At 35.6% G+C, this 24,668-nt stretch overlaps 2 protein-coding genes across 2 annotated transcripts in view; both read right to left on the reverse strand.

Annotated features, from left to right (window-relative positions):
• LOC129747833 (serine-enriched protein) overlaps positions 1–24,668 on the reverse strand; it is a 38,629-nt gene that overhangs the window by 12,376 nt on the left and 1,585 nt on the right. Inside the window, exons 3-4 of the mRNA XM_055742193.1 lie at positions 14,463–14,619; positions 14,237–14,402 (exon numbers count right to left, since the gene is read on the reverse strand). Coding sequence (XP_055598168.1) covers positions 14,237–14,402; positions 14,463–14,619 — 323 coding nt within the window. The remainder of the gene's footprint in view (positions 1–14,236; positions 14,403–14,462; positions 14,620–24,668) is intronic.
• On the reverse strand, positions 13,184–13,861 carry LOC129747834 (probable small nuclear ribonucleoprotein E). Its single transcript, XM_055742194.1, has 2 exons — positions 13,618–13,861; positions 13,184–13,518 (listed from the first exon to the last, which is right to left on the reverse strand). The coding sequence occupies exons 1-2, from the start codon at positions 13,751–13,753 to the stop codon at positions 13,379–13,381; spliced, it is 276 nt and encodes a 91-aa protein (XP_055598169.1). The 5' UTR covers positions 13,754–13,861; the 3' UTR covers positions 13,184–13,378.

Here is a 24,668-nt window from a genome sequence, read left to right on the forward strand (position 1 = left end):
GGGAAACGGAAATATTGGAAGTTGAAGAAGAACGACTAGAAGAAGAAGATATAAGGTTGACGAAGGAGCAGCAAAAGGTCTTAGAAGAGGTCAAGCAAAGTTTTAAGGTTTATACAGAAGGAGGAAAACTCGATTTTACTCCTTTGATTGAGCATAAAATTGAATTGGCTGAGGAATTTAAAAACGCTCCACCCGTCCGACTTAATCCGTACCCTTGGTCACCGGAAGTACAGCGCCATGTTGACGAGGAACTGGACCAATGGATAGCAGCAGGAGTCGTGGAAAGATCTAACAGTGACTGGGCACTACTGATAGTTCCAGTGATGAAGAAGACCGAAAACGAAGAAGGAGAGCAGACGGTCAAAGTTCGAATGTGCTTAGACGCCAGAAAGCTCAACGAAAGGACACGCAGGGATGCGTATCCACTACCTCACCAGGATCGAATCCTTGGACGTTTAGGAGCGTCTAAGTATCTATCGACAATCGATCTGTCGAAAGCATTTTGGCAAGTTCCTTTAGCCCCAGAGTCTAGAAAATATACTGCGTTTCGGATATTTGGGCGAGGATTGTATCAATTTAGAAGATTGCCTTTCGGATTGGTCAATTCGGCAGCATGTTTGGCATCTTTAATGGACAGGACTCTTGGATACGGGGAACTCGAGCCAAACGTTTTCGTCTATTTGGACGACATAGTCGTCGCAAGCGAAACGTTTGAGCAGCATATAGCCAGCTTGAAGGAAGTAGCCAGGAGATTGAGAGAGGCGAATCTTTCTATAAATCTTGAGAAATCAAAATTCTGCGTTTCTGAGGTTCCATATCTAGGATATATCCTTTCAAAGGATGGAGTGCGGCCAAATCCAAACAAAGTAGAAGCCATTGTTAATTTTGAACGTCCGTCTTCCGTGAGATCCTTAAGGCGCTTCCTTGGGATGGTCAATTATTACCGTCGCTTCATTGATGCTTTCAGTGAAGCGACTGGTCCATTAACTGACCTTCTCAAGGGAAAGCCTAAGGTGATCATTTGGAATGAATCGGCTGAAAGTGCGTTTGTAAATCTTAAGGAAAAGTTAATCTCGGCTCCAATTTTATCCAATCCCAACTTTTCCTTACCTTTCAAGGTGCAAACAGATGCCAGCGACCTTGCAATCGCTGGCATTCTTACACAGGAAGAAGGTGGGAAGGAGTTTGTGATTGCATATTTTTCAAGAAAGCTTACCACTACGCAAAGATCCTGGAAAGCAGCGGAAAAGGAGGGACTAGCTGCACTAGAGGCTATTGAAAAATTTAGACCGTATATTGAGGGGGTTAGATTTACATTAGTCACGGATTCATCGGCTCTTTCCTTTATACTAAACACCAAATGGAAACCTTCATCTAAACTGAGTAGGTGGAGCATTTTGCTACAACAACATGACATGATTGTTCAACATAGGAAAGGGTCAGAAAACGTAGTCGCGGATGCCTTGTCCCGATCGATGGATGTCCTTGAAGTCTCAACGAATAATGATTGGTATGCAAGGTTATTTAGGAAAGTCGAAAAATCTCCCGAAGATTTCATTGATTTTAAAATAGAAGAAAACAAATTATACAAATTTGTGCAGTCGGCTTCTGATGTGATGGACTACTTCTACGAATGGAAGCTATGTGTACCTGAATCATTAAGAAGACAAGTACTTAATGAGGAACATGACAACTCACTTCATCCAGGGTTCGAGAAAACTATTCAGAAGATAAAACTGCGGTACTTTTGGCCTAAGATGTCTTCTGAAATAAAGCGTTACATTCGAGACTGTGAGACGTGTAAGCAATGTAAGCCATCTACATTGTCTGCCGCTCCTATCCTGGGGAACCAACGCCTTACCAATAAACCATTCCAGATCTTAGCACTCGACTTCATCCAGAATATTCCTAGGAGCAAGAATGGAAATTGCCATTTATTAGTCATGATGGATGTCTTTTCTAAATGGACTATCCTTGTTCCTGTGAGGAAGATCGAGGCGAAGCTCGTGTGTAAGATCTTGGAAGAGCAGTGGATAAGGCGGTTTGGAACTCCAGAAATAGTAATGTCGGATAATGCTAGCACTTTCATTGGTAAGGAATTTCAAGCGCTGCTGAAAAGGAGAAAGATACGCCACTGGACGAACGCGAGGTATCATAGCCAAGCAAATCCTGTGGAGCGAGTTAACCGGACGATTAATGCCTGTATGAGATCATATATGCAAGTTGATCAAAGATTATGGGATACTAGAATTGCAGAAGTTGAAGATCTCCTTAATAGCACCATGCATTCATCGACCGGATACTCGCCCTACCGGATTCTATATGGTCACGAAAAAATGGTCACGGGCGACGAGCATCGACTAGAACGGGAAAAGAAAGAAATGACCATGCAAGAGAGGGATCACCTTCGTCATGAAGCTCAGGGATCGCTCGCAGCAGTAGTGCAGAAAAACCTGCAAAAAGCGGATGACAAAAATCGAAAAGTGTACAACTTGCGTCACAAAAAGTTTGCCCCTGCGTATCAAGTAGGGCAACGGGTGTACAAACGCAATTTCCAACTGTCGTCCGCTGCGCAACACTACAATGCAAAGTATGGCCCCGTATATATGCCCTGCACCGTTGTATCGAAACGTGGTAGTAGCTCTTACGAACTGGCAGACGAGCAGGGGAAAGTGCTAGGAGTATTCTCTGCTAATGATATTCGTCCCGAAAAGTAAGATTGGCAATCATTGGATGTTGCACATCCCATTATTATCAGTAGGTGCTTAAAAAAGTGGTGGATATAAATAGATTGAAAAAGTAGTACCGTAAAAGATCATGCGTCGTCCAATTTTGCAGAGTGCAAGCATTCCTGATTCCTAATAGTTTCGTCACATTTCGTTGTTTTGGTTCTTCGTTGAATTCTGTAGTTCGGTTTTCGTTAATTAGTTCCAATCCAATCCATGTTCACTTAGTTCAATCATGCACTTGTAGATAGTAGGTAAATATTCCAAGTCGAGGTCCAAAGTACAAATCGTTCGTCCTCTAGTATAGTCCAAATATGAAACCATGAGTGGTTGTTTACATTGGGTCTTGTGGTGAATAGGAGGCGAATGAGAGAGTGAGATCCAGTACATGGGGGATCATTGGAATCATCATTATCATCAGTGGAGCTTTCGTCTGATGATTGCTGAAGCTCCTTCTTTGATGTGGCATCAGGTTGTATGTTAGCGTTTATGAAGCTATAGTAGAGAGCCCTAAAAAAAGGAAGGGAACAAAAGTTTAATTACTTTCCAAGAAAATGAAGAGTAAGATATTCCCTTAGAAGAAAGCGCGCTTCTAAAGGAATATATATTCCGGAATCGAAATATAAGCTAAGTCGTCTACGAATCCTTCGCCTATGAGGTTATGTTTATCATCACTTACCATATCACTCGTCATCCATCGTAAAACCGTTACAATAATCAATCCAGCTGGCCACTGGACTGATTATACCTGGAACTTTATAACAAATCATAAGCCTAACAACATTAAAGAACGAATAAAAATAACTCATCTAGTGAAACAATATAAAAATTCAGATCAATCCACTCGTAGTTTTTGGTTCACATGCGGTAGATATAATAGTAGACTGAAGAGAGTTCCAGCGAGAATGCTATACATCCCAAGAGCTAAACCGATTGATGACAATTAAACGATATGTAGCAAAAATCACCACGAGTGATCAAAGACATACTTACAGGCAATTAGAATCACAAATTATGGCAAATTTTATTTGAAATTTTAGCTTTTAATTGAATCCACGATTTTAAACTGTTAGGCTAGGTCGAAAATTTGAAATTATAACTGCTACACACCACACACTTTCTTTTAAAGCGGCAACTTCTGAAGGTTATTCAATGATCTAACGCTAACTCTGTGAAGGGTTAAATAAATGATCAAAGCATGACATTTATTTAATCCGAGGAGGTGGATAGTGTAACCGTTCAGTTACAAAACCTCTTTGTTTTTTTTAACGGGTGCAATTTGCTTTAATTGTTTGTGCTTACTGTCACGATTCTTATTTTGTTTTTCTTTTAATTATTTTTGTATATTTTAATTTTGTTGTTTAAATGATGTAAATCTACAAATGTAAAACACTTATGATGGGGGTGGGGTAAGATAACAGTCCATTCTTAGTGGGTATTCGCCTCGCCTTCGCCGTGATGTCGACTATCGATGAAACATCTCGCCTTCGGCGTAAAGTCGACCATCGATTGGACATCTCGCCTCGCCCCAGATGCGAAAAGGCGAAAAGCAGAAAGAAGGCGAAAAAGAGCTGTGTCCGGAAAAAGGGCATTCGAGTGCAGGCGTGCGTGTGTTGAACATCACAGGAGCATTTACCGAGTTAATTGTGAAACCGGAAGTGGCTTTTTGAGGGAAAACCTGTAAAAATCCCTAGTATTCTATCCTTGGATTTTCTGAGGACAACACACGCTTCGGCCTAGTAGATACTTGTATCTGCTACGTCTCACAGTAAAAGGAGCATCGAGTTCTCTGGCCTGCGGGCCATAAGCATTAAGGAGAACATTCCTCTCTCGGTTCGGTCACTCTGGCCAGATCCTGGACCGAACCGATTGTGCCAACGAGAGAAGACGCCTGTAGTTACCTGATTCTGCTCCAACCACCAATAGAGCCAGGTAGCGAAACTCGAAGGATCAGCTTCAGCCACGTGTCCCAGCAAGTTATTGAGGCTGCGGACCTATCATCACCCAAGAATACCCACCTGAGGTCACCTACCAGTTGCAACAGACACACCGAGGGTTCGCTACGAGCGGACAACGCAGACGACTTCAACAGCAGCACCAGCAAAATAATCACGGTGTGTCAAAATACGTTATTAAAAATAAAAAATGACCACCAAAACGGCACTCGACATTCGAAAGATATAGTATTCAGGCATCTATCCTGAAAATTTGGAAATGTTTCATCGGGCTTTTTTGAAATTAGAGCGATTTTAAATTTTAAGTTAATTTGCATTAGATTTCCAATGGGGTTTTTCGACCTTATGTTCTATGACCATGGATTTTTCTGACTACACATATTTTATGACAATCACCCAGTTCAACGACTTTATAGAAAATTTCATGCCCGACAACTTTGTGGAAGACTGGAAAAAGATTTGAGTTGATTCTGAAAAGTTATTGGCAATTTTCTAAAACTTTATTAGACTGATTGAAATTTTTCCATGTTTCTTAAGTTTTTTTTTCAATTCCGCTTCACTAAAAAGCGAATATCTTTCCAGGCATAGTTTGAATCGTTTTTGGGTCTTCAACCATTTTTTTCGTGCTTAAATGTGCTTAGTCGAACAAGGTATATAGCGTAATATTGGCTTTAAAATAGTCATTTATGATTACCTTCTTGGATTCAACAATAAAAATAAACGATATTTTTTATTTAATATTAAAAATCAACACAGATGACCACTGTTATAGTCCACTACAGCATTTAAGAAATGATCATAGTACAACTTCGATGTATCGGGGGGTTGTTATCGTTTCCACGTTTCTGAAAAATCATGATAAACACTCTCCGAGGCTTGCTCTCCGAATACACCCAGCGGTTTTCCGGTGTATTCGCAACAATCTTTTACATGGAATCGTAGAATGTGGAATTTGGAAGAGTTTGGCAGTTTAAGATTCTCCCACACTGTAGAAAACTCATCAATGAGTGGAGTGATGTGTACTCGGAATCTAAGTTTTCCTTAAAGCATGCCTTGTAAATCTCCTGGAACAGCTTCAGTGCCTGCGATATCGGTATTTTTACAGTTTTAAGTGTTTTATTTTATTTATCTATTTTACTTACCTTTAAATGTTTTTGCACATCAAAATGACCTTCAAGCACATCTGAGGAATCCATTAGATTATGGCAAGCTTTCTCTGTGAAACCAAACGTTTGTTGGAGATGCCTAACTCCTGCCTTTGCAGTCCACAATTCTGCTAGCTCTGGATTCGTTGCTGCAACTGCCTTAAACAAGGCATTCACATTTCCGAGAGTTAAGTGCTAAGACGGTGAGGGAGCGGCAGTTAATATTAGCTGATCGTCAGATCCTTTGAAGAGTGGCTCGTGAACACAGCATAATAATCTCTTATCAGATTTACAGTTAGCTTCTTTCCATTGCTGTGCGTTTTTCTTGATTGTCCCAAGTTCTCAAGTTTCCGTTACGTGTCATCAAATATTGCTTACTGACATCGCAATATGGGCACGAATTTGCTGACGAATGAGCCATTATGCCCGTTAGAATATTTATGACTTTTAAATCTCCTGCAACATATCCATCGATGTCTTGCAACTGTAGCGCGTTCCAAATTCTAGAAATATTCTCATATTCTTCTTCCAGTTTTGGGGCAAGAGTAAAAATCAAAAGCCTAATAGTTGATTAAATAATTTGACGTTATTATACTATAAGCCTAATGTTCATAACTATTTCTAAAATACCTTCGAACACCGCCATCCTTGAAACGTTAAGCTTTGGACTGCTGTCCCAGTGAAATCACCGAGAAAGTAATTTGAAAAGAACCACCTCCACCGTCCATTCCAAATTTAAAAATTAGTTCTTCATAAGTCATATTTCACGTGTCTCGAATCTTTTGAATAATTTCTTTTACATCGACGCAGTATACTATAGGTGCTTCTTTGACGCTTTCGTTTTCTCCCATAGCACCAAACTTCGGTTATATGAGCCTAACTTTTCTTTAAGATTAGGCTTAAATTTTATAACCATTTTACGGAAGTTTCGTGTAATACTAAGGGTTTTCCTCACGCTTAAATTGTTGTCAACTTTCATTTCGAACACATTCTGGGCAGATACAGGAGCAGTTGGTTTCAAAGAGCTGTGAGCACGTATGATGACTATTACCCATAGATTTAGTTTTACATACACATTTGTGTTGAAAATTCAATTTCAAACAACTTTATCGAAGACCCAAAAACGATTCAAACTACGCCTGGAAAGATATTCGCTTTTTAGTGAAGCGGAATTGATAAAAAACTTAAGAAACATGGAAAAATTTCAATCAGTCTAATAAAGTTTTAGAAAATTTCCAATAACTTTTCAGGATCAACTCAAATCTTTTTCCAGTCTTCCACAAAGTTGTCGGGCATGAAATTTTCTATAAAGTCGTTGAACTGGGTGATTATCATAAAATATGTGTAGTCAGGAAAATCCATGGTCATAGAACATAACTTCGAAAAACCCCATTGGAAATCTAATGCAAATTGACTCAAAATTTAAAATTGCTCTAATTTCAAAAAAGCCCGATGAAACATTTCCAAATTTTCAGGATAGATGCCTGAATACTGTATTGTCGGATTCTTCTAAGGAATCTTCCGGATAAACAATTGGAAAACTTCCGTTACTGCCAAAATTCGTTACTGAACTGATGCTTCACGCACATTTGTCTTTCCTCCTCTCTTTCTCTTTTCTAACCGTTTCTAAAAGGCCTTTTACACACTCAACTAGAACCATTCATTTCCATGTTTAAATCGATCAATATGTTTAATCATTATTTCAAACTTTTCATTTCTGCTATTGTTCGTCATGTATCTTTCGAATGTCAAGTGCCGTTTTGGTGGTCATTTTTTATTTTTAATAACGTATTTTGGCACACCGTGTAATAGTACCGGTACGTTACCTAAGAATTCTGTTCCCACACCCACACCCACACTAGAATCAAACACAAATCGCTAAAAATAAAATTTGCAAGTTTAAAGTCTAGTTCTTTTGCAATTAATTTAATAAAGTTTTTCCCTAGTAAAGTTCAGCTTTTTGTATTAATTTATGTGAAAGAATTGTGATAGTATTTTGTGTAAAGTTTGTTCGCGTAGGTCCTCCGATTACCCAGTAGTAAGCCGACTCTGAGACCCAGTTCGAGGAGTTTCTTGCTACTGAGCTAGCTTGACGGGATTTTTATTAGTTACAATATCTCATTTAAAGAAAACCATTGATATTTTAGAAACATTTATTTAATCAAACAAACAATTTGAAAACATTTGGCTACTTAATTTCTACCGAACAACATACAACGGAAGTAAAAAATATAAAAATAATAAAATGGAATCAAATGTGATCGACATCTGTGCATTCGGGAATTTCATTGACTACAGTCAACTGGGGTAACATGCAACAATTTTCAACTAAAATGGCTTCTAAAAAACTTATGTTCACAGTAAATCGTATCCTTTATGCATCAAAAGTTTTAAGGATGCTGGGACATCAAATTGGCGTAATTAAAAAAATTATTGGTCTCTTCAGTTATTTTTAATTTTCTAAAAACATGCGATTTTCACACTCCTTAGAAAATGGGGTAACTTGCAACAAACTTTGTTTTTAATGAAAAATCTTATGAACACGTACGAAAATTCATAGTTTTTAATATATTTGCGATGCCTTAAAGACCATTACGCATGACAACACCGATTGCAGTAGTTTTTGGGTCTGTAAAAACAAATTTTCACATTTTTTCTGAAAATAAGGATGCTGCATACATTTAGGGGTTAAATAATACTACGAAAAAATCTACAAGCTGAAATCATAAAAATAAATGTTTGGATGAATGAAATTTAAATGTTTACAAACGCGTGATGCAAAACATTCATATTCCAGCACATGGAAACGAGATTTACAAGGTATTTCTTTGATTTGCATTTTGTTGCATTTAACCCCAGACACCTAACTGAATTTTAAAAATATTCATTTAAAAAAATTGGGTGATTGTTCGAAAAATATTTTTACACCAACAATGTTGGTATAACATGAGGAAATCTGTAAAAAGTTTGTAGGTAATTTTATCAAGCCGATCAGTCATACTGGGCAAAGTTTTTTTCGGCATCAAAAAATGTTAAAATTTGTACATTTATTGCTCGATTTTTCAAATTTTACATAAAAATAAAAAACTTAAGACAACTAGCTTAAAATACGAGAAATTATGTCATCATCATTTTGTTATCATTAAAAGATAACTTTATTACAATACATTAAATTAAAAATTGATTCAATGTAGTGTTATATAAATGTTGCATCGAACCCCGCTGTTGCATGATGCCCCGTTTGACGGTACTGCTTATGAAAATGAATTTTCCGATGGAGCAATCGTTGTTGTTGTTGTTGAACGATTCACTTCCGCTCTGTTTCGGAAAATTTTTAAAAGATTTTTTCCCTATTGCATCTGTTAACCGTTCCGTTGAGTTCAAACTTGCTAACCCAATTTCCGATTGTTGTTGTTGTACTACCGTTGCGTGAATCCAATTTTTCTCTGAATACGCAATAGTCAGTTCTCATTTCACAATTTATAAGTGTCCGAAAAAAGAATTCTAAAAACTGCATACTTTAAGGCGCTATTTCTATGCTCCATTCTTGGCGACGAACGTTTCTCAACATACCCGCACCAGTGTATTTCTACGTAACGTTCTTTGTTGCAGGGTGCGAATTTGTTAAAAATCGTATCCAGTCAGCCTGTAACAAATGCATTTGATTTTACTTAGTGACAAGAACACATATATCTTGTTGAATTTACCGTTCAGATTCCAATCGGTCTATTCAAGAAGTCTGCAAATGAAAATTTTACACGGTGCTTTTATGGAAGATGTTTAAAAGAAAAAATACAGTAACTCTATTTTTTTCAGAAATGAAAAATTTAGCCTTATCTGAATCATTTTCAGGCAAAATTAAAATATTTGGTCGGTGAGTCCTCATACGTTTTGTTTTTTTTTTTGAAGATTTGTTGTCCATATTTAGAAATTATTACCTGTAAATTTATTCCAGTGCAATTGAATAGAGTTGTTTTTGACATTTCTTACGCACACTTGCTGAGCGTGTGCAGATGAGACGGGACAATTAACCTCAAAAACTCTCAGTACAAAAAACGGGCAGCCGGTCGACACACATGGTCGTTTTTGAGGTTAATTGTCCCAAAACTGAAAAGTGTTGGTGAAACAACCAGCAAAAAATCACGAACACTACCAGCGGCAAATAGGACTATAGTAACTTTTTTCATGGAAAACTTATTTTTTATTTTAGCTGAAATATTTTGTCATTCTGAAACAATAAAAAATGTCAACGCCTGGAAAGATAAGTGATTTGGACTTCCTGAAAAACTTATTTTTATATGAACATTTTATTTTAAATTTTATTATTTGGAATATCCTTGTTATTATTGGTGTTATCCAAATGTAACATGAATTTATATTTATATATGTGTATCTTGGAGAACTAATTCTGGTTAAAAAAATGTTATGATACATGAATAAGAACAGTCCAACACCATTTGATTGGTTTCCAACAAAATACTAAAAATCTTTTATTTTTTATTCAAAATTGTTCTTTGCAATATTTCCACAATATTTGCAGGCTCTGATGAATATGGGTACGCACTTTTGAAAACAAAAAATTAATTTTTGATGATGTCACTCGTTTACGGCATTTTTTAAATAAATTTAAAGATAAATATTAGATTTAAACATATCTAAGAAGACCAGTTTTCAATGAAATTTTGTTTAAAGTTAAAGTAGGTACTTGCACTGAAATCTGCTTATCTTCCGCTACATAACATCTATTTTAAATTTCTTTTTCTCATATTGATGATGAATAAATTTTCTTTTAACCATTTGAACTTCATTTTTGCTTAAGAATTGAAGTACTGCTGACATTTTCATATTCATGATCAACAAAACGATGAAAAACGATTTTTTTTCTAGAGAAATTTCTAATTTATCGACGGTTTTGGACCTGATTTATGCGTTTTTTTTTGTTTTTATGGATTTCTATGGTTTATTCAAATCAATGATTTCTATACTTTTTGCCATAGTTGGTATGCAATTGTAGAAGTTATGATTGTTTTACTGTAACATAAATGCTTTATTATGGTTATATTTAATTATAAAGAGACCTTCAGTGTGCAGTAGAATAATTAAAATAAGTAAGGGATGAACAAAATATGATGAATCTGACGCGCTGCAGGCTAGTTTGCTATCGGTAATCTGCAATTCACTTTTGCCAACAATACTGATAATTTTTGTACATGTAAGATCGACAAAAAGATTGAAATGAATTTTCTTTAGAAAAAATTCCAAATTTATCACAGTTTTAGACTAAATTCATCCATTAAATAAATTTATTTCTAAAAAACTGTAAAATTTTATTTAAAACAATGAATTTAAGAGATGATTTAAATAATATAGTGGGTTGGAAATCGTGGAAGCTAAGATTATTTAATCTTAACAGTAATGCTAGCTCTTTGAATAAAATGGAAGAATCACAGAGTGCAGCAGGGTTACAAAACTTGGGCTAGAAAATAATAAAAATAAAAAGGTTAAAGCAAACTCCAGGCTTATAATGATAATTGTATCAAAAGACAGAAACAAGCAAAATTGAAGCTAGATTGAACTGCTGTAGCGATTAACAATGAGTCTGAAGTGCTATTGGAATTTTGAGACATTTAACTCAGAAGAAGTATAAAAACGGATTTCTCATCAAAGATGATGTTCAAATATTCATTATCGTAATTAAATTAAGGCAAACGTTTCTACTCCTGATTGCATTACGATAAGAGTTATCATAAAAAAGTTATAGCGGTTCCTAGTGTTTACTAATTTTCTTAATCATTGAGCTTTTTGTTTTAATAAAATTTCCTCCAATGTTGCCACAATCAAAAAATCTAAAAATTATGGATTCAAATGGATTCATATTATTCTAGATAATTCTATTAATTTCAGATAATTTGACCCTCTCAGACTACTGACAGGATTTGCTGGCCAATTTTAATTTTTTTTTTTTTAGGATACGAAGATACTTTTTAAACTTTTTTTATGTTAAACAGCTCTGTAACTAGTTTAAAAAATTTTGAAAATTTTTCAAAGTTTCTAATGACATTGTTGAGTTCAATTTAAAGGTATTAAAAGTTAAAACTAAGAGAATTAGCTCCTCTGAAGTTATAAAACACTAAAAATATATTTATTTTTTGAAGATTTCAAAAACAAAATTTTCAAAAAAAAATTTGTATGGGGGGTCACCGAATAAATATTTTAATTTTCGGTGAAAATGAACCGGAAGAAGCTCTACTTTCTACCCATGCTAAAATTAGCGTTACTGTATTTTTTTTTTCTTTAAGTCCTTCTACGAAACACACCGTGTTTAAAGGACCAGTCATACTCGTTGAATACTGCGAAGAAAGCGCCTGAAAGTAGGCTCTAATAATTAGAACAAATTACCCAGTGGAAGCAGTTTTTTTAAAACATTTTTTATCAATCAGACCAAACTTAGTGCATATCGTGATCAAAATTCGATTTATTTGCAAGTCTGACGGTATGAATCGACTAGTGCAGCCTCGATGTCTTCATAAGAGTTTCAATGTTCCGGTAAAATGACAAAAAATATCTTGTCGAATGGTAAGTCTGCAACTGTAATCTCAATTTTATATAAATCATGTTGATGGCGTTTGATTTTTTTTTTTTCAAAGAGTCTAATGGAGATCAGGATGTAACTTGGGTTTATTGTTCTTACGTTTTCGTTAAATTTATTTTATACCCTGTCAATCCTTGGGAACAATTTCAATTTCAAGTTTCACTGTGGATTTTATCTTTTTTCGATGAAATACCGTTGAGGGTAGTTGGATTCAGTTAAGCTTTTAGTTGAATTATTAACTGTTAGGCTACGTTTAAGTTAATAAATTACAAAATTTTAGCAGGTATAAAGTAAGAGCCTTTACGCTTTTCGAAAATTGCGAGAAGGTTGCTGTAAGAAAAAGCCTGCGCTAATGCTCACTTTGTATAACAGTTAATATTAGCGCCTTTGTGTATGCAATATTTCATTGTAAATTAATATTTTAACTAAAAACTGACAAAAAATAACTAAATAAATCGCATTTATTCTAGGATACTGAATTCAGAAAATAATAAGATATGAATATTTTATCTCATTCATACAGGTAAATCAAAACTTAAAGCAACCGAGAAATTTTCCATAAAATAATCTTGGGTTTTGTAAAGGCTTTACCCAATCCTTTTCTGCTGAATAAAGGGGTTTGTTTTTTTTAAACTACCTTCTATATATGTTTTATTCTACCAGTACTTTTTGTTTCATGTTTCATTTATTCAAGAAAATTTGTGTCTAAGGATTGTATCCGTAAATATGATGGTAAGGTACTTCGCAAAAAAGAAAAAAAACAGCTGAAATTTTCGTAAGTTCAGTTCACTGTTCTATTTATTAAACTTATGTTACAAAGAAATTCAAAGCAAAATTTCCTTCTCACCACCCGTCGCGAGAAATACTACAACTAGGAGTAAGAATATTAAATTAAAGAGTCTGCTCATCGGATTCCGTGAAGCCATGAATTTATCAAGTGTTGAATTTGTATCCAACACTTTAGTTCGTTTGAACGTTCTGAATCAAGGTAATGTTGTCGCCCTTCAGCATAATCCTTCCGAGTGGCCGGCGGGTCTGTTTCTTGATGTTGTACTCCTCGCCCTCGTCCAGAACCAGATTCATGTACTCATCGAATCCAACTGAAACAAAGATCAAATAATTTATTAAAGAACCGCTCATCGGATAAGACTTTTTTGAGGTTAAATCACGAGAATCAAACAAAACAAAATGCCGCTTACCAATATGCCCTTCTATCCGGAGATGAGTGTTTTCGTACAGCCAAACCTGCACCCTGGATCGGTTCTGCAGGTAACGGAAGATCAGGTTGATGGGTTGAACCATCACCTTTTGCACTTTGGAACCCTTGAATGACATCTTGGAGGACGAAATTCGCGATCAAAAGTTGGAAAATTGTACAAAACGTTTCGAATTTCACCGAGTTGAAAAGACGCGATAGGAACACAAACAATTTTTAGGAGCGACCGAAATGTCAAACGATAGAAATGACAGCGGCGAAAATGTTCATCTCGCCTGTTATGGCGAGGGTGTTTTATACGAACATGCGAAACCCCATCAAGACACCAAAGCATTTTGCTATAAAAGGTTTGTGTATGTAATATAATCCTAGTGGTGACTAGAAGTATCACCAGTAGATAATTTTATGGAAAACGACCATGTTTTTAGAAGTTGTTGTGCTACTGTACACAAGGTGTCGCTACTAATGTAAAACGCTAGCGCCGTTTCACATATGACTGGAAACAATAAACCGTGTCTAAGTTTTAATGATATGATGAATTACTTATTTAAACATTAACTTTTTATTAAATACAATAGTGATAAATCAGAAAGAGAACTCACCTGAAGCTTTCTCCTGAATCTCCATTACAGCCGCCAGAAACGTGCAGGCATTTGCAACGGACATCGTGGTTTTGATGTGTTCTTCGCATGCAATTTTTAGTTCATCGACACCCAAATCCTGGGCCAGAATCATCATTTCGAACACTTTAGAATCTTGAAGCATTATCTAAAATATAGACTTTGCAAATTAAATCCTTTCATTCAGCTCTATTATCAGCAATCTAACCTTTGCCGTGTAGACGTAGAGTATAAACTGCCGGAAGATGTCCGCTTCGATGTGGGGCAAACGGATGAGTGATGGAGTTCCGGGTGCGGAGGGAAGCACCGAACAACCCGGAACTCGACAGATTTCGCCTCGCTTCTGGGTTTGGAAAGATTTGCATCTGGAAGTTGACGAAAAAAAAGAATCGACATTCAGAATCCTAGCATATCTCATTCTGAATACATTGAAATTCAGAATTGCTAGGATTCTAAATTTCGATTCTTGAATATTAGTTTAATCCTGAATATTAATATTAATATGAATTTAATCCCTGGATATAAATTTTTTATCTTAAAAATTAAATAGGTCATTCTGATTTCAAATTCTGTTAAAAATATTCTCATTAAACAGATCTCTTATTATAATATGAAAGTTTGAATAGCTAATGAAAATGAATTGGAAAGCTGACATTGAATTTACTCGTAAAGCAATTGCTGATGCAGTAAAATTATCTGATTTTCGAATTAATGTACTAAACTGATTGAGGTGACCACTAGGGTGGCCCAAATTGGTTTTTGTCTGAAATTCTGGGGGCTCAACCTCCAAATGGTAGCTTAGGGTATAAGAAACAATCTTTTATATGGCGGCGACTCGAAAAAATGGTGTTTAGAAGTCGCACTGGGTCAATCCGTTCTTTTAAAATTTTGTACTTAGATAATTTTGGTTCATAGAAATTACAGTAAACATATGAGTTTTATATTTTTTTTTATTTTGTTTAGGTTACAAACTTTACGTGAAAAATTAAAAAAAAATCGATTTTTTTCACAGGTTTTTCAGAATGGTTTTTTCTAATAAATTATTTTATTTTAGCGATAGCTTTTTATTTAAACCGTCCAGAAAGTGTACTTTGCATTATACTTTTTGAAAACCAAGACCACCAAAGAATGTGAATTTTTACGTACAACGAATTGGCCGAAGAAAGTATGTTATTTATTTAAACATTAAAAATGTTATTGGCCCTTATTCTGCGCCTCGAGTGACGTGACGATAGTAGAGTCACCCATGTCACTCTATTCCAGCAGTCGGTTTAGGTGAGGAACGTCACTTCGGATGAACTTTGTGAGTTCTTACCCTATTCTCGTAGTCACCGTGGGTGAGAATCGTCGCATTCGGGTGACGATTTTAGGTGACAATTGTCGGTACCTTTTCAGGTGGTGACGGGATAGAAATTGAGCATTAAATTTATGTAAAGCGGAATGTTAGGCTCTGAATAGTTAATTACACTAAAGAATTGTAGTTTTGGAAATAATGAAACCAATTTATTAAATTTATTATTTATGTAATTTAATAAAAAAAAACCTTGTTACCTAAAATCCATCATTCATATTTGAATACTGAATGCAAACATTTAAATTTGATATCCTAATATAAATGCAAAATTTAGTTTGTTGGAATTAGTTTTCTGATTGTAAAAGTGGTAAAATATGTATAATAATCTTTTATTTTATTTGCACTTTTTGTCACATTCTAAAACTTTAATTAATTTTTAAAGATGCAAATTCAGTTGCTGCCGTCTTTGAACACAAAAGACAGTTTGCTCCCCCGGGATGTATTCCTGGTTTGGTTCCTTGACACTTGCTCCACCGGGTACACTTTTTCCATCTTTTTTTAAATTTCACTTCAGAATAAATGGAATTTCACCCTAGAACTATCAGCAGCACTTATACTGAAAACGAAAAATAAAACTTATCTAATCTTGAATGGTCAAAATTTACGAAAACCATTCTGATCGAACAGTTTCATGTACAAAACACAAACTATATATTTTACTTACCTGATAAATGTTTGGAAAAAAGGAAAATGTTTAGCAAACATTTTTTTTTGGAGCAGCAGCCGTCGGCATCTGCTGTTGTTTTTTTTCGGCACTATGACCCAGATCCAACCCCAGTTTTGATGAGCGAAATTTCAACTTACGTCGCATAAATCGTCCGTTTATCGTCCTTGAGCAGCTTGCTGTGACCGTAAAATCCGATGATGGCCATTTTCGAACCGAAATTCCAACCAGTTATACAAAAACTTAATTCGAAAAATCCGAAGCAAGAGCAAAATCAAAACAGCACCAACCCGAATTCTGCCATTTTGACAGATGTGTTCATTCGGTCGCTCACCTAGAATGAACCTCTGTCACTTTACCCAGATCGACTCCTGGAATAAGGTGACAAATCTCACGGTGACTCCGAGGTGAGGTGACAATCATCACGTCACGCGCGGCGCAGAATAAGGGCCATTGATGGTGTACTGCTAGGCAACTTTTCTGAAAAAAAAATCTATTATGGAGTTAATAAACCCATCATCAGCGGTTCCACACCATATGTACATAAGTCCTACAAACCGTCGTCTAACCGGAAAATTCGCTCGGTGCTTCGTGGTTTTAGAACTCAAAGCAACTTTCGTATAGAAGGAAAAAAATAGAAAAATTGACTGTCGTGGTGACTGGAGCAGATTGCATGAAGCAAATAATAAATAAGTTGCAATTTCATTGCCCATTTCAGAACTTCTGCTTGAAAGAAAACTGCTTGATTTTCCTTGCAGGCACCACGTATATGAACTCGTTTTAATGGCAGCGTTCATACCTGTTTCGGAATGAACAACCGCCCCTGAGGAATTTTTTTTTCAAACAGTTCAGATGGGACAGAACCAAAAAAAAAAGTTTATTTAAAAAGGTGGTATCAAGCTCCTCTTGCTACTAGTGCACCGATAAACGATCTTATATTTATAAACACCTCGGCTTAGAAAGTGATGAAGTGATGTTTGTTCGTTTTTTCGTGCCAATTAATTTAGTTTTTTTCATGTGAAATAAAGTTATTTTGTGTGCTAAATAGTTTTCTGTGCAGTGATAATCCTCAATGCTACCTGCTGCCATCGGATGACATCGAGTTATCATAGCGGAGAACTATTTCCGAGAGGATAACAATATTATATTGTTCCATTTTGAACCGTCGATAAGTATCATTTCTGTGTTGTTGTTGTTGTTTTTTGTATTGTCCTGTATACGTCTGAAAAAAAAAACGAACGCTGCTGACTGCCGACGGGTTGTGTGAAGAAGCGGCTAAGCCGTTTCGTGTGGTGTGTGCGTGACATGGATGAATGCGAGAGTGCGAGAATGAGTTCCGCGTTATGCTCTCGATGCTGTGGGAGAGTTACTTCGCCAGATGATCTTGTTCTCTGTTTTGGTAATTGCAACAGAGCTTTTCACATCAGCTGTTTACCGCACGCGGTGTGTCAAAATATTGATTTGTTTCGAAAAAATAAAAATGCTGTTTCCGTTTGCGATGATTGTGTAGAAAATCCTGGTTTGGATAAAAATTTTGATAATTTAATGATGATGATCAAAAATTTAAGCGATAAAGTCGATAAAATTAAAAATCAAAATTTCGTTCTTTCCGATTTGAAAAAACAAATTCAGGATATTGTTAGAGAAGAGTTAAGGACGTCTAAGCAATCCGATATAAATCGTAGTGATGAAGCTGTTAGGTATCATTTGCGTTCGAATTCAAAAAAAACGTAAGTTAAACGACAACGAAAAAACACCAACTATGACATATTCTAAAGTAGTGAAGACTGCAGCTGCGCAGAATGTCGTGTTATCAAACGTTAGAAATCTAACGGTAAAAAGTGATACTCCGGTTAAAATTGACGAGCAAATTAAAAGCAAAACCAGAAATTTTTCATTAGCTAAATTGGAGGAAACAGTTCGTTTCAAACCAAATATTGAGCAGGATATGAGTATCACACGTAAAGATTTGAAATCAAATTTCGATCCGATTTCAATGGGAGTAACATCAGTTCGCTACATTGAATCATCAGGGGAAGTTTTGGTGCGATGTAGTACGAAAGAAAAAGCACAAAGTTTTATGGCTCATTCTACAAAAGTTTTAGGTAAAAAATATTCTGTAGAAATTAAGCAACCGGCCAAACCCAAAGTTAAAATTGTGGGATTTGAAGAATCAGATGATTTTGATGAAAACGATTTTGTAAAGTTATTGAAAAAGCAGAATAATTTGTTAGACTCTGTCATTACGGTGGTCAAGATAGAAAAAAATAAGAAATGGACGTACAATCCAATGATTGCTACCTTAGAAGTTGATTCGCAAACATTCACTACATTAATAAAACGTGGGAAAGTTAATGTAGGATGGGAGCGTTGTAAAATTTATGAGGCCATTAGCGTTCTAAGATGTTATACCTAATTGCTGGAGATATGGCCATAAAGCTGAATATTGTAAAGAATCAATCTGTTGTGCTAAGTGTGGCGAAGGCCACGAAATTAATGAATGCAATTCTCAGTTTGAGAAATGTGTAAATTGTGTCAACTTCAATAGCACAATTACACCTGAATTGGAGAAAATAGTAGATATTGGTCATCCAGCTTGGAGTTATGATTGCGAGATTTACAAACGCAAAGTTTCAAAAGCTAAAAAATTCATAGACTACGGTAAATAGCAATCAAAATCTGATATTGTGTATCTTAATGTGTGTGGGTTGACAAGTAATTTTGAAGAAATTTGCATATTGATCCAGGATCTGAAACCAGCTGTTGCAGTTTTAGTTGAAACTCACTTGACTGAAGACTCAAATTCAAATTTTTTGAACATAAGTGGTTACACAACGATACATTGTTTCTCTCATTCAAGGCATACTGGAGGAGTCTCAATGTTTGTTCGGAACATTTACAAAATCGTCATTTTGCTTAATGCTAACGTAGAAATGAATTGGATTCTGGCAGCAAAACTGAATGATGGAAAGAAACGAATAGTCGTTGGAGGAATTTACCATTCACCGAGCGCAAGTAATCTTCGCTTCCTGGATATTCTTGAGAATCATTGGCTTAAGGAAACAGTTGAAGAAGAAATCGATAACATTTTTTGTGGCGATTTTAATATAAATTTCAATAAAGAAGCAGAGTGCCGAGACTTGAAACGTGTTATGGAGGCATATGGTTTTCGACAAATTGTCACTGCAGACACCCATATAACGGTTTCCAGCAGTACTAGAATAGACTTGGTTTTCACAAATGTGGACAGAGCTGAAGCGACTATCATTCCAGATTATCGCGTATCAGACCATGAGTCAATAAAAATATTTGCGGGGTTAGGACCTGAAGCTGTCATACCCGAAACACATCAAATAGTTAATGACTGGAGTCAGTATAAAAGCAACAAATTACGTCAACTTCTTGAGGCAGGTTTGCCAACCCTGAGATGCGCAGACTTTAATGAGCTGGTAAGACGTTTCGATTTATTGTTAAAAAATAGTGTTAATGCACTAGTAAAGCGGAAAAGTGTTCGCCAAACATCGGTACTAAATGGTACTGGTTCGGGTACTAATTGGTATTCTAGTAGTCTTAGTGAGATAAAAAAACGAAGAGATAAGCTTTATAAACAGTTTTTAAGAACTAAATGCGAAAGAAGTTGGCGTAATTATAAAGTTGTAAGAAACGAATACTCGCGTAAAAAAAAAGAAGCGAAAAACCAATCTATTCAAGAAGAGCTAGAGAGAAACAAAAATAATGGAAAGTTATTATGGAAGTCGATAAAACGACTAACGAATCCGAGTGGCGCCAAATCTGACTCGATCTCGTTTAGCGGTGTTGAAATTATAGATGAATCTAAAATTGCAAAGAAGTTTAATGACTTCTTTATCGATAGTGTCATGGAAATTCATGACAGTATTCCAGCAAGCTTTAGTGGCTGCTTAAATCAGCTAACCTACAATGGCGGAGATTTTCGCACTTTTGAACCAATAAATAGCCAAGAGTTCTTTGAAATAGTGAACAATATGAAACCAACGGCGGGTATCGAAAATGTTTCTCTAAGAGTTTTTAAAGATTCTTTATCTGTACTAGCGAGTCCGTTACGAGATGCTATAAACACAAGTCTTCAAACAGGGATAGTACCTGATACGTGGAAGTGTTCAACTGTAGTGCCTATAGAAAAACAGAAAAATGCACGAGAGGAAACGTTATTCCGTCCAATAAATATGTTGGAAATCCAAGAAAAAGTGCTAGAATTAGCAGTAAAAAAACAGTTTTTAAACTTTATTTAGTCCCAAGAAATACTTATTGCAGAGCAGTCTGGATTTAGGAAACAACATTCAACAGAAGCTGCTGTAAATTTGATACTTCGAAACTGGAAGATCAATATTGAAAACGGTAGCTACACAATTGCTGTGTTTTTGGATTTTAAGAGAGCATTTGAAACGATTGATCGGTTATTGCTGATAGATGTACTAGTGAGAGTTGGTATCAATGATACGGTTCTTAACTGGTTTAAGAATTATTTAGATAACAGAATGCAAAGAACAAAATTTGGTTCATCTTACTCGCAATACAGAGAAAATAACTTAGGTGTCCCACAAGGAAGTGTCTTGGGTCCATTGTTATTTATACTGTACATCAACGACATGAAACAATGCCTACAGTACGGTCGTCTTAAGCTATTTGCGGATGATTCAGTCTCCTACTGGAGTGGAAATGACTTAGAGCTTGTTATTCAAAAAGCAAATGCTGATTTGAAAAATATTGCAGATTTCCTAAAACAGAGAAAGTTGTGTCTGAATCTCAATAAAACCAACTGGATGATCATTGGCAACCGCAAAATTGGAGAGTGTTCAAACTTGTTGATTGATGGTTGTGCAATCGAAAGAGTACATCAAGTTAAATACTTAGGAGTACAGATAGATGAAAAGTTAAATTTTATAGCTCACATTGACTACACTATTAAGAAGATTGCCATGAAATATGGAATACTTTGTCGGATAAGCAGATATATGACTTTCTGGTCAAAAATTATCTACGTGAAATCTGTTTTTATGCCACACTTTGATTATTGCGCTACAATATTGCTTCATGCATCGGACACGCAGACAAAGCGGCTGCCAAGAATACAAAACAAGATCATGCGAGTGGTAACACGATGCAACAGATATACTCCTAGTGCTCTTATGCTTGATATGTTGCAATGGATGTCAGTAAAGCAGAGGATTGCTTACAACAGTATGATTTTTATCTACAAAATGAAAAAAAGGAATGTTACCATCCTATTTATTGGACGGTCTGCAGTACGGAGTTGACATACACGGATACAATACAAGGAGAGCCCGAGATTTCAGACTACCAAATACAAAAAAAGAGATGACCAAACGATCTGTGTTCTACAATGGACTGAAACTGTATAACAGCCTACCACGGAGCATCAAAGACAGTTCAAACTTAAATATTTTTAAGAAGCTGACAATAAATTACATAAAACATACAATTTGAAACAAGGACTAATCCTAAAAAGGATCATACAATAGTGATGAAGATCTGACGGAACATCAGATAGAAATTTGTACGGTGATGGACATACGCGGGAGTAAGACGAACAAGTCGTACAGAAATTGACAACATAAGTAAACAATACATATTATCCTAAGGATAAACTGTCCCTCCTTCTTCAAAAGATGCGTATGGGGTGGAGGAAGGACCCAAATGGGCCTGTGGGACCATCACTAAAAACTACGATGATGAAGAGTTAAGTCTGAAAACGTCAAAAAAATCGAAAAAAATTTATGGTTTTTGTCAGAGCTCAACATCTGTCTGGTTTTCTTGTGCAGCACTGACATCATTACCTGTACTAGCAATTCCATTGAGAGATGTCATAAACACAAGTCTTCGAACAGGGATAGTAAATACCTGATACCTTGAAATGTTCAACAGTGATTCCTATTGAAAAAACAGAAGAATGCACGAGAGGTTTCATCATATCGACCTATAAACATGTTGGAAATCCAAGAAAAGGTCCTAGAATTAGCAGTCAAAAAGCAATTCTTACGCTTTATTGAGCGTGAAGACATTTTGATTGCTGAGCAGTCAGGATTTAGGAAGCAGCATTCTACTGAATCTGCTGTAAACCTACTACTTCGTAATTGGAAAATTAATATTGAAGACGGTAAATACACAGTTGCTGTGTTTCTAGACTTCAAAAGAGCATTCGAGACAATTGATCGATTAAAACTCCTAAAAGTGCTGATGAAATATGGTATAAATGGTACGGTTTTAAACTGGTTTAAAAATTACTTGAATAGCAGAATGCAACGAACAAAATATGGTTCATCTTACTCTCAATACAGAGAAAACAGTCTAGGGGTTCCCCAAGGAAGTGTATTGGGTCCCTTGTTATTTATACTCTACATAAATGACATGAAAAAGTGCTTACGCCATGGCAGCCTTAAACTGTTCGCAGATGATTCCGTTTCCTACTGGAGTGGTAAAGACTTGGATCTCGTGATGTCAGAGGCAAATTCAGATTTGAAAAACATTGCAGAGTTTTTGAAGCATAGAAAACTGTGCCTTAACTTAAATAAGACCAACTGGATGATTGGAAATCGACAGATTGGAGTTTGCCCAGAATTGTTTATTGATGGTTGTGTCGTCGAAAAAGTACGTCAGGTTAAATACCTAGGAATACAAGTCGACGAAAAACTAAATTTCATAGCTCACATCGACTACATCATAAAGAAAATTGCCATTAAATATGGTGTACTTTGTCGAATAAATAGATATATGACTTTTTGGTCAAAAATAACTTACGTGAAATCTGTTATTATGCCACACTTTGATTATTGTGCTACGATATTGCTTCATGCATCAGAAACACAAACAAAGCGGCTGCAAAGAATACAAAACAAAATAATGCGAGTAGTTATACGATGCAACAGATATACTTCTAGTGCTTTAATGCTTGATATGCTGCAATGGTTGTCAGCAGAGGATTGCGTATAACAGTTTGATTTTTATCTACAAAATGATTAAAGGGTTGCTTCCAGCTTATCTATCAGACGGTCTGCAGTACGGAATTGATATACACGGATACAATACAAGAAGAGCACACGATTTCAGATTACCAAACACGAAAAAAGAGATGACCAAACGTTCTGTGTTCTATAACGGACTGAAAATGTATAGCAACCTACCGCAAAGCATCAAAGACAGTCCAAACTTAAACACTTTTAAGTTGGCAATAAATTACGTGAAACAGATAATTTGAGAAAAGGACTAATCCTAAAAAGGATAATACAATAGTGATGAAGATCTGATGAAGCACCAGATAGAAATTGTACGGTGATGGACATACGCGGGAGTAAGACGAATAAGTCGTACAGAAATTGATAAAATAAAGTAAACAATATATATTATCCTAAGGATAAACTGTCCCTCCCACTTCTAAATATTTGCGTATGGGGTGGAGGAAGGACCCAAATGAGCCTGTGGGACCATCACAAAAAAAAATTGATTTTGGAAATAAATTTCTAAACTCGATTTTAGATTTTATCTAGTTTCAGAAGTAGCATTTTTAGTATTTTTCGAAAATTGAATATGTAGATATCATTAGAGATGTACCGGATAGTGCGAACGGTCGAATACCGACTTTTGGCCCTTTTCAGGAATTCGGTGAAACGAAACGAAACGAATAATCTTCAATAAGCTGTAAATGTGTTCAAAAGTAAATTCCATAGTGAGTAATATTTTAAAAGTGATGATAGAATTGCAAAGCAAAAGTACTAATCAGAGCAGGTTAAAACACTATTTTTTCGTGCTTTGTATAGAATTTGAAGCATAACTGCAACAAATAATCTAAGTTTCACATTTTTAATGTATTTTTTAGTAGCATAAAATCCTCATAACTGAAATTTATTCTTATAATTTTAATCATAATTTGGTCTCAAAACAACTTTATCATAACCATTTCTTACTTAATTAATTAATTTTGAAAGTTTTAAATTAAACAATGAATTTTTTTTATAAAAACTATTAATCATTATTCAAATTGTTTAATTGTGATAACGGCTCTGTTGAAAAACGCAGGTTTCAGTGGTGGAATAGAGTTATCTTTATTCATGTTTCGTCTATGAGGTCATTAGATTACAACTATATTAATTAGCGATAGCTAATTGTCACTTCCACATCTTATATTCCCTAAACGGGAATTTCAATTGCATTTGACTCAAAGCATGCGGAACCAAAACAAACTGTTTTGGTTCTGCTCGTGGCAGCAAAAGTTGCTGCTACCAAGGAAAACCGTAAGTTTCAACAGGCTCAAAATACATGAGGCCCCAAAGGGGCATAAGTGCATAAATGCTAATAAAAGACGTTAAATATCACAGTAAATAAGCCTTGGAAAGAAAAAT

This window comes from Uranotaenia lowii, chromosome 2 (genome assembly GCF_029784155.1).
Source record: "Uranotaenia lowii strain MFRU-FL chromosome 2, ASM2978415v1, whole genome shotgun sequence".
NCBI lineage: Eukaryota > Metazoa > Arthropoda > Insecta > Diptera > Culicidae > Uranotaenia > Uranotaenia lowii.